Raw genomic sequence first — 11,882 nt, forward strand, 5'->3', positions numbered from 1 at the left:
GCCTGTATGGTTCAGGAACACAACAGTGTGAAAAGAGAACAGAGATAATAGACAGTAAAAGGAGAAGAGTACATGTGGGTCATAGAGTGTGAGTGAGGAGGAGAGAGAGAGAGACAGAGAGGGGGAGAGAGAGAGAGAGACAGAGAGGGGGAGAGAGAGAGAGAGAGAGAGAGAGAGAGAGAGAGAGAGAGAGAGAGACAGAGAGGGGGAGAGAGAGAGAGAGAGACAGAGAGGGGGAGAGAGAGAGAGACAGAGAGGGGGTGAGAGAGAATCACTGCAGCAAAACCACTACAGAGAAAAAAAACACTGCTGTGGGTCTAAAACAAGTTGCCTGCAGCACTCACCATGCGAGGTGGAGTGGGGGAGAGCTTCAACCCCTCAGAGGGCAACAGGAGGAGAGGACAACACAGCCCCGGGGCCGCCCCAGTGGAGGCTCCACAAGCGCTACAGTAGCTATAACTAGCTAAACTTGGCTCCGGCACTAAAGACCCCGCAGCGGGAAATGGAAAATGACCTTCTGCAGAGGCGATCAGCTGCATTCCCCATATTTACCTCCACTCCCGAGCACCGCAGCACTCTGCTCTAGCTCCTGAGCTCCCTCACGCTCACACACACACTCACAGTGAAACACACACTCTGCTCATCCCCAAAACATCCCTCAGATTATATAAACCTCTGTCCAGCCAACACGAGGCAGAGCTCAGGAAGAAACAGATGGAGACCAGCTTAGATCCTCTCTCAGGGAAAAATACAAGCAGAATGTTTATGCAGAGAGAGGGAGAGAGCGAGGGGGGAGAGCTAAAGAGCTGCAAGACAATCAGTATTTTTTATCAGTCAACCCGTCAGCCAATCCGTGGGAGAGGAGCTTTGAGGGTAGCCAATCAGAGCTGGGCTGGCTGTATCAGTGTCGTTGTTGACCAAAGGAATGACAGTTGCTGCTGCTCTGGGTGTCAATTTGTTCTTTTAAAGCCAGCACCTCACACAAATGCACATTCACAAATACAGTGTACAGTGTGTATCTTTTGAAGGAGGAATCCCTTAGAGAATTCTACCATTAGTCACTCTACTTGCATGCAATACTCAGAGTGAGTGTCACGCTACTGCAAATTAAACAAACCCTACATATATAATAGCTGGCTGCTTTCCAAAAGTGTGTTTTCAAAAGTCTGCTGTACGCTTTACCATGTCAGTTACACTATTTTAACAATTTGTTAGTTTTCAGGCAGGATCCAACTGGAACACAGTGTGCTAACCAGAAATGCACTGTGTGTGTGTGTGTGTGTGTGTGTGTAACAACCATATTTGTTTCAGCACTGAATTTTTTCAAGCATTGTTAGATTGTGTGACGTACAGTATGGTATTTCAAATATTCCATTCCAATATTGACACATATTTAGATCCACAGTCAACCAATAAAGTGGAAAGCATCCACATATTATTTCAAAAGGTCAGAGGTGGGTCGTTCCACCTCAAGAAGTTCTGAAATTGTTTTGGTTGTTAGAAACAGATAATATTAGCATTCCTGCAACATTATTTTGTTGAAATATAATTTGATCTGAGAAATTAAGCTAATTGATTGCACCCAAATTGGCAATTTTCTATGTATAGGATTCATATAATATTCAATAAATATAGTACCTAACAAACTTTTTTACTAACAATGAGTTAGACATGAGGAATCCAAAGAAATGTTCAAAAGCCACTCACGGATCACCCACACCCATGCCAATCCCACCCCAACAACTAGTATATTGAGGTGGCAGGTAGCCTAGCAGCAGGTAGCGTTGGGCCAGTAACTGAAAGGTCGCTGGTTTGAATCCCCGAGTCAACTAGGTAAAAAATCTGTTGATGTGCCCTTGAGCAAGGCACTTAACCCTAATTGCTCCTGTAAGTCGCTCTGGATAAGAGCGTCTGCTAAATAACTCAAATGTATATAGTATAAATTCTCTATGTCTGACAAGTAGTATGGAGCTGCAGCTCTGAGTATTGTTTCTTCATCCTATGTAATGTATTCCCAGTGAATTTGTTGATGTTTTTTTTCCCCTGTTCAGAGAAATTAGTCATTGAAGTTGTTAGGTTTATGTCCCATCCTACATCCGGATATTACCAGGTTCTGACCACTAGATGGTGCTGTTCCTGCTATTAGGTGAGAAAATATTGAAGAATCCCCCCTTAAATGTTAAAGGGATAGTTCACCCAAATTACAAAATGACATATTGGTTTCCTTAACCTGTAAGCAGTCTATGGACAAGGTATGTCAGCAACCCATGCTTTGATTTGTTGGCCACTGTTTCAATACTAACTTTTTAGCATTTGTGGCACAAATCCAATGCAAGACAATAGTACCTATATTAGCATTTTCACACTTCATATCCAAATGATTCTAAAGTAACACAAAATGGATTGCGTAACTCAATGATGTTACTTATAGATGATTTGGACATGAAGCGCGAAAATGCTAATATAGGTACATTTACATTTACATTTTAGTCATTTAGCAGACGCTCTTATCCAGAGCGACTTACAGTTACCATTGACTTGCATTGGATTTGTGCCACTAATGCAAAAAAGTTAGCATTTGAAATAGTGGCCAGGTTTGTTTGTTTATTATGATCCCCATTAGCTTTTGCAGAAGTCACAGCTACTCTTCCTGGGGTCCACAAAAAATACAAAACATGACAAGTAACAAAACACTGATACACTGATAGATAAGGACAGTCACACAAGGTAAATAAAACCAAAGCATGGATTGCTGTCATACCTTGTCCATAGACTGCTTACAGGGTAAGGAATTTTTTATTTCTTCAGTAATTTGGGTGAACTAACCCTTTAACATTGATGGGGAGGGGGATTCTTTAAAACATTTTTACTTCATAACATTAACAATCTAGTGGTAAGAACCTGGTAATAAAAGGATGTAGGATGGGACATATACCTATCAAACTTCAATGACACATTTCTCTGAACAGGGGAAAAAAAAACACCAAATTTACTGAGAATACATTACATAGGATGAAGAAACAATACTCAGAGCCGCAGCTCCATACTACTTGTCAGTCAGAGAACTGATACTATATACTCATTGTTGGGGTGGGATTGGCGTGGGATCCCTGTTGGTGGCTTATGACCATTTCTTTGGATTCCTCATGTCTTACTCATTGTTAGAAAAAAGTTGGGTCCAAATCGGATGTTAGGTACTATATGAATCCAATAAATAAAAAATGGCCAATTTGGGTGCAATCAATTAGCTTAATGTCTCAGATATCAAATGATTTTCAACAAATTATATTTCAACAAAATAATGTTGCAGGACATCTTATCTGTTTCTAACTACAGAAACAATTTCAGAACAATCTGAGGTAGTGGGTGTCATGGCTTGCTGAAATGACATGGAACGACCCAGGTGTGTTCATCCTATAATGTGATTTCAGGATACTATCTTCTGTGTAACTCAGAACCAACAGACTAACTCGATATGACTCATCACCATTGGCCTAACACTGTACTGGCCTAACTCACAAAAGCACAGACACTACTGTCATTATCACTTGAATCAGCACATCTATACTGAACACAAATATAAACTCTGTAAACACAAATATAAACACAAATATATGACTCTATTCCTTATATGAACTGTAACTCACTGAAATTGTTGCATGTTGCATTTATATTTTTGTTCAGTATACATCTCCTGATGGCTCTCACTACTGCCATCTACACGGATTACTGTCAACGCCAAAGGTTCTGAGCTTTGACAGGATAAGCCGTTTCTAGACTGGCTTCTTAGGGACCAAACCACATGGCTGAAATTAGAATGAAGTCAGGGTTCAAAGTTGAAAGGTGAAACCTTACTTGTGCTGCTGTCGCTGATGGTCTCCTGGCTGGCGCTGCAGTGGGATGAAACAGGGTTGATTGACAGGGAGGCAGGACAGGACACTGGCTCTGGGTACTCAGGGAGTTGCGGAGCCGCGGCGGCGGAGGCCTCGGAGCGAACCCCATCAGGACTGTCACACAGGGGGTGACCTCTGGGAGGGAATGGACTCTTCCAATGGGAGATACCAATGGCCACTTGGCCCCCGAGATCAAACCCTGTAAGGAATATTAATATCTCAGACTGAAAGAGTTTCTCAAAACATAGACTCCCCTCCTATAGCACATAACCCTGGAAAGCATGCGAATGTGAACACTTGTCCTTGCAACTTGCATACTTAGTCAATTTCTCTTATAGCAATGTCAGGGTTCTTTGAAAATCCTTGATATTGAATAGTTCCCAGAAAGTCAGACATTGCAGAAAAATCCTATTCCTTGAAAAGGGAAATTAGTGATATTAATAAAATAATTTCCTGTTTCATAATTTTACATTTTAGTCATTTAGCAGACGCTCTTATCCAGAGCGACCCACTGTTAGTGAGTGCATACATTATTTAATTTTTTTCAGACTGGCCCCCCGTGGGAATCTAACCCACAACCCTGGCGTTGCAACACCATGCTCTACCAACTGAGCTACATCCCTGCCGGCCATTCCCTCCCCGCCAATTGTGCGCCGCCACATGGGTCTCCCGGTCGCGGCCGGCTACGACAGAGCCTGGATTCGAACCAGGACCACTGCGCCACTCGGGAGACAGATAAAGAAACTAAGGTTATTGCTCTCTGGAGGAGTGAGTTTCCACTTACAATTACATTTCCCATATCTCAGAAATTCAGGGTTCTGCTTCCCTAATTTAACCAATTTAGAAAAATGCTGACATATTTCGCTCTCCCAGTTCAAAAGGAAAAATGGGGCGGCTATGTCCATAACAATGCTGCTCTCTAGTGGTTGATTTTTGCCAACTCCATGACTGTCCTTTCCCTTGTCTGATGAGTCCATCTCCGTTCCTCGTTTGTGAGTGGTCTACTTCCACATACATCTTGGGAAGTATCATAACTAAGTATGAGGAAGCTACTTATGACAAAAACTATGTTTTGACGGTTGACAACTAAATCATTTAAAAGGTGTGTTGTGCAACATTTCCAACTGCAAGCACCTTTGTGGAAGTCCATAAATTCTGTAAATGCTGTAGAATTAAATAAATTGAATTCCTTCAAAGAAAAATATGGTAACATTGATAGTGTGCTGCATAGTGTACATTTAACTTGAATTGATTTAACTGAGTTTATTTTATGAAATTGACTTTGCTTTTGAAGCATACCACAGGAAGGTTGCCAACAAACCCAACAATCCTAAAGATATTGTATGAACGCAAATGACTCTCTCCCTCTGTCCACGCTCAACAGGCAGCAAACCACAGAGAGGGGGGAAGATGTCTCTCTCTCTCCCTCTATCCACGCTCAACGAGCAGCAAACCAAAGAACAAAGAGAGGAGGGAAGCCTTCTTTAGCTTTTCTGGAGACACTACCCCAGCACATTTATAAGATACACTACTACTGAGCAACAACAGCTCAGCCGTGAGGTGGTAGGGCACACAAGCTCACAGAACGGGACCGCCGAATGCTGAAGCACGTAGCGTGTATAAATTGTCTGACATCGGTTGCAACACTCACTACCGACTTCCAAACTGCCTCTGGAAGCAACGTCAGCACAATAACTGTTTGTTGGGAGCTTCATGAAATGGGTTTCCATGGCCGAGCAGCCCCACACAAAAATGTTTTGTCGAGATTGGTGTGGAAGAACTTGACTGGCTTGCAGAGCCCTGACCTCAATCCCCATCGAACACCTTCAGGATGAATTGGAACGCCGACTGCGAGCCGGCCTAATTGCCCAACATCATTGCCCGACCTCACTAATGCTGGTGACTAAATGGAAGCAAGTCCCCACAGCAATGTTCCAAAATCTAGTGGAAAGCCTTCCCAGAAGAATGGAGGCTATTATAGCAGCAAAGGGGGGACCAACTCCATATTAATGCCCATGATTTTGGAATGAATGTTCGACGAGCAGGTATCCACATACTTTTAGTATACATCAGCAGCAAATCTTTAACTGAGAAAGAAGCACAGTACGCTCAATAAGACAGAGCATGAATCTGGCATCTCAAAACATACATTTGGAGACCAGGAACCAGGGGCACTTTGTATTTGGTGTTGCTAGCAGCCTTCGTATTAATGCTGTGTAAAGCATCAGTAGACAGTAATACATAATTCATTGCATTTTTATATAAGGCTATATATTACACTGAAGCAAGCGCTAAAATTTAATTAATGTAGGAAAAAAGTTTAGCTTCTTTGGGTGGCAACTTTATTACTACTATTTATTCATTAACATAAATCTTTATTCCTACCATTGCAAATGTAGTGGGTCCCTGGGAAATCTCAATCTCCATTGCCATTGCAACTGTATACCACTTGAAATGCTATAGCATACAAGGTAATCCACACCACCTGCGTGTGCTTCAGGGTGCCCTCTAAAACCATCCATGCAACGAGCCGTTTGAATGATACAGTGTGTTCTAAGCAACATCTCTGTCGCAGTCATTCAAAAAAAATGCCCTGCCTAGCTCTCTGAGGAACGTGAGGCCCAGATCCCCACAGCCAGCACTTCCTGCCTCTTAGAGGGACCAAGGTACACTACAATGCAGGTGCCTAGAATTGGGCTAGATTTGTATTATTTTGTATTTACTAAGGATCCCCATTATGCAGCAGCTACTCTTTCTGGGGTCCAGCAACATTAAATCAAATCAAATTGTATTGGTCACATACACATATTTAGCAGATGTTATTGCGGGTGTAGCAAAATGCTTGTGTTCCAAGCTTCAACAGTGCAGTAGTATCTAAGAATTCACAACAATACACAAATATAAAAATATTTTAAAATATATGTTGCATTAAGGCATCATATTACATGAAATTACATTTCATAACAATTTTCACAACACATTAAGTGTGTTCCCTCAGGCCACTACTCTACTACCACACAGTGCCTTCAGAAAGTATTCAGACCCCTTGACTTTTTCCACATTTTGTTATGTTACAGCCTTATTCTAAAAGTGATTAAATTGTTTTTCCCCCTCACCAATCTACACACAATACCCCATAATGACAAAGCAAAAACTGGTTGTTATACATTTTTGCTAATTTATGTTTAAAAAAAGAAGGAAATATCACATTTACATAAGTATTCAGACCCTTAACTCAGTACAGGTTTTCATCAAGGATCTCTCTGTACTTTGCTTCGTTCATCTTTCCCTCGATCCTGACTATTCTCCCAGTCCCTGCCGCTGAAAAACATCCCCACAGCATGATGCTGCCACCACCATACTTCACCGTAGGGATGGTGCCAGGTTTCCTCCAGACGTGACGCTTGGCATTCAGGCCAAAGAGTTCAATCTTGGTTTCATCACACCAGAGAATCTTGTTTCGCATGGTCTGAGAGTCTTTTAGGTGCCTTTTGGCAAACTCCAAGCAGGCTGTCATGTGCCTTTTACTGAGGAGTGGCTTCCGTCTGGCCACTCTACCATAAATGCCTGATTGGTGGAGTGCTGCAGAGATGGTTGTCCTTCTGGAAGGTTCTCCCATCTCCACAGAGGAACTCTGAAGCTCTGTCAGAGTGACCATCGGATTCTTGGTCACCTCCCTGACGAAGGCCCTTCTCCCCCGATTGCTAAGTTTGGCCGGGTGGCCAGCTCTAGGAAGAGTCTTGGTTGTTCCAAACTTCTTCCATTTAAGAATGATGGAAGCCACTGTGTTCTTAGGGATCTTCAATGCTGCAGAAATGTGTTGGTACCCTTCCCCAGATCTGTGCCTCGACACAATCCTGTCTCTGAGCTCTACGGACAACTCCTTCAACCTCATAGCCCATGCTGAAAGTCTGTTGTCAATTTGTTTACAGTAAAATAGAATTGTCTCTGGATTCATCATGGGCTGTGATCAGCTGGCCTGGTCAATAAGTGAAGTCAAACAATGGTGAGTGCAGCAGTCAGTATGTTTGACCAGGGTAATATTCTGCATCAATAAATCAATTCAATAAATTTGATTAGATGTAGATCATCACTTTAGAACACCATTTGCTTGTAATCCAGGAATTGTCCATGGTTATAATACGCTTATTCATTTCCAATATTCAACAGCACTTACTACAGTAAAGACTAGAAAAAAACGTTAGGGTTGAATTAGGGGAGACTGATCGTCCATTAGCGCTTTAGGGGACCCATCCTAATGCTGATTACCCTATTCTGGCCAAACAATGGGGAAAGCTTTTAAATCACGCTCATCCAGGCGGTATATTGACTCCTCTGAAGGCAGCTTATTGAGGAAGGCTATTGATTTGTCTCAAGGTAAAGCATGTGGGCTACATTTAGAATGATCAATCTGTGAAAGACTTGTGCTTGGTCAAAAACTCATCCATGCAGCCATTAACATTAGCTTTTTATCTAGGCTACTCTATATCAATTTCATTGTCAAGAACTCCACATACAGCACCTGAGGAATTGTTCATGTGCAGGTGTAAAAGATGCATGATATTGGCTCTTGTGTACTTCTATCTGATAAAGGATAGACTTATTTTTTTAAAGGCTGATTTCTTGGCTTGGTCACCATTTTCACACAGGGTCTATTTTCCACACATTTCTGAAAGTTTCAGCGTGACTTTTTCCCGCCAAACCAAATATAGCCTCCCCTTGCGGTCTCTTTTGGATATAGAGTAAGACATTCTGTAAAGTGCAATTACCGATGGTGATCTGACTGACGCAGCTGTAAAAGGTTCCAGTTCCAGTGGAGACGTTGTAACTGCCACTGCTTGGTTCACGGTCTGGAAAGACAACATCATCATTGGTTCCCCTTGAACAGAGCTACTCTCACATCACACTCAACCTTCAAGGACATTTTCATTCACCCCAGATAACCTGGATTTATCCCAGAAAAATCATGCAAGGTCACACACAGTAGTCGATTTACTGCTTCGGAGTTTCTTGGAGGACATTTTTGTGTTTTAGAGCAGAAGACAAAAACACCCCCATTGGTTCGATTCGCTTTTATGGAGGACCTAAATCTTGCCAGAGGCTGCTGAAACTTACTAAATAAATAATGTCTATTTTTTGGACAGACTTTTGTGTCTGGGATGGGGCAAGTGCTGCAATATAATCAATACTGTACTCAGAGATACATTTATTTCATTCAGGGGGATGTTTGTTGTCGCCACTCTGAAAACATTTTTGTCTAACTATCCAACATGTATCTAAAGTAAAGGCTGTCTAAATACTGTCTCCATGTCCACTACAATACCTATGTTGAGTCAGACTGCTCAAAAGATGCAATAGTCATTAATTAGCAAAAATGCATTAACATTTTGGAAACGTCGCTAATTATATTGAGGGGAAAGGGTGCCAACATTTACAAACAATGACATAGGCCTACTTCAGATAACATGATGCAAAAGGTTTAAAAGACTCACATCTTGTATTTCCACACTTAGTGTCATATTGGAATACTGGTGTGCATGCATGTCAATGACTCTCCATAATGGATGAATGTGAATAGGGAGCAGCTTTGCTGGCTAAGATTATGAGGGTCACCCAGTCAAATGAAAAATCAACCCTGAAACCTATGGCTGATGAGCTGAGAAATAACAAATAAAATTTGGGTCATCAAGGGAAATACATGTTTTCATGTTTAATAACTGTCAGAGTGGGGCCTATAAAAAAAACAATCACATGTAGGCTACATCAGGACAATACATTATTTATATTAAGCATCTATGTGCTTGCTTATGGCTGCTCTTAAATTTTTAATTTAAAGTTAATGTGGGATGTTAGTGTAAATTGTATGCGCACTGTAAACTCAGCTACATTGTATCACCACCCATGCACCAAGACTTATCTCCAGAATCAGATATAAGCGCTCCTGCGTGAAGGGGATTCGTTTGTCTTCATTCATCTCTTGTAGCCTACTTTGAAAACCTTACAGAAAAAATATACAATGCTTTCTTTGGACTTCACCTGCTGTGGAACAGGAGGATAGCCGCGTGTCTGTCGCTAGTGCTGGGCTTCCAGGACACACCCGTCCCGTTTCATCCTGAGATTGCAGACAAACAATATTTTCATTGACGTCTCCAGTTTTACATCCTCGTTGCTGCTCGGTCCCTCCGCTGCATATCCCTGGTTGAATCCTCATACCCTTGTTGAGCTGACGAACCAACCGAACATCAGTCCCAGAACAGTCATGATCCACGAGCATCATCACCAGCAAGTTCAATTCAAAGCCTGGGATATGTTAGCCAGCCTACATGTCTCGAGCACAGGTGTAGCTAATATTTTAATGACTATAAATAAATACAGAACCTAGCTTAAAACTACTCAGGAGCTATAACGGTTTCTTATTGATAATTTAGCTTGCCATTCTGGTATCGTCCACCCTGACTTCGTCCTTCCAGAAAGATTGGAGAATAAGGTCGATAGATTTAAAAGCGGCGAAGGGTTTGGGACAGGCGTGGTTTTCATGGACTTGGTCCAGGTGGCACCCTGCCACACTTTCCTGACTGTTCATAGGCTACAGATCAATAGATGGACGTGTTCTTACAAAATACGTATCTTTATGAGTTTACCATGAGTGTAGCATATTACTGTAGCCTAAGCCCATTACATATATTTTAACCTTAGAGGCATTTTCTGATTAAGTACACAACCTTTTATTGAAAAGTAGCCTACATTTGACTGACGTCAAACAACAAATTATGTAGCATATAGCACATTGTGTGTAAAAACGTAATGTATAATGCTATTATAGAACAATATGGCGGCATGAAGTAGCCTATTTAATTTCACTAGCTCTAATGCCAGTGGTTTCAACCGAAATGATAAGGCTAGAATTGGGATAGGGTAACCTGTGATCCCACTCTCTTATGGTGTCTCAGGGGGAGTTGGGATGTGGGAAAGAAATAGGACTAACAATTATAAGCACCCACCAAATTATTATTTTTGTAGATCTGTGGCTACAGGCAATTACGGACTCGCTCAAAAGAAGGGATTATCCTGCACAAAATGTCTACATAAAAATGTATGAATGAATCAGCAGTCAAATTTAAATAGAATAATGCATTACCCATAAACTCTAAATTGTGGATGGTTTGCATGGTACAGTGAGTACAGATGGCTTTTATCATTAACACAGATAAACACCTCGGGAAGAGCTGGTCCACAACATCTTTCAGCACTGTCAGATTGTGCTATAACCTTGAGTCTCAATATTTTAGGCAGGTTTTCACATTGGAGGGAGCTGTTTATTATGCAACTGTTCCAAAACACTTATGCAATCAAATTCTCAGATGTTTCTACCAATGAGGAATACCAGTGTTTATCGACCTGTGGAGTCGTGTGATCAAAATGGTATAATCCTGAGGCTGAAGAGCTTCACCACACTGTCTGTGTGGGTGGACCATTTCAGATCGTCAGTGATGTGTACGCTGAGGAACTTGAAGCTTCCCATCTTCTCCACTGCGGTCCCGTCGATGTGGATAGGGGCGTGGTCCCTCTGCTGTTTCCGATCAGCTCCTTTGTTTTGTTGACGTTGAGTGAGAGGTTATTTTCCTGGCACCACACTCCCAGGGCCCTCACCTCCTCTCTGTAGGCTGTCTCATCATTGTTGGTAATCAGGCCTACTACTGTTGTGTCGTCTGCAAACTTGATGATTGAGTTGGAGGCGTGCGTTGCCACGCAGTCATGGGTGAACAGGGAGTACAGGAGTGGGCTGAGCACGCTCCCTTGTGGTGCCATATCCTAAAATGTCCATGTGAATTTAATTTGCAGTAAGAAGTTCATCAGCAAATGTACTTCTTGCATCTAGGCTAAGGTCAAGGTATTTTGGGTCAAGAAGACAAATGTTGTTTTCATGTTTCTGCTCCACCATTCAAAGCTTAATGTAGTACAGAATGACAGTTTGATATCATATAGCAG

General features: G+C 41.9%; 1 protein-coding gene across 1 annotated transcript in view; it reads right to left on the reverse strand.

Annotated features, from left to right (window-relative positions):
* The window catches only part of LOC311129281 (anoctamin-4-like), a gene marked incomplete at its 5' end in the record, with an annotated part of 33,087 nt that extends 22,917 nt beyond the window's left edge, over positions 1–10,170 (reverse strand). Inside the window, 3 exons of the mRNA XM_084161569.1 lie at positions 3,851–4,092; positions 8,663–8,743; positions 9,930–10,170. Of these exons, the coding sequence (XP_084017695.1) occupies positions 3,851–4,092; positions 8,663–8,743; positions 9,930–10,170 (564 nt within the window). The remainder of the gene's footprint in view (positions 1–3,850; positions 4,093–8,662; positions 8,744–9,929) is intronic.
* Between the last annotated feature and the right edge of the window lie 1,712 nt (positions 10,171–11,882).

Source organism: Coregonus lavaretus (assembly GCF_964263955.1).
Source record: "Coregonus lavaretus genome assembly, chromosome: 5".
Taxonomy (NCBI): domain Eukaryota; kingdom Metazoa; phylum Chordata; class Actinopteri; order Salmoniformes; family Salmonidae; genus Coregonus; species Coregonus lavaretus.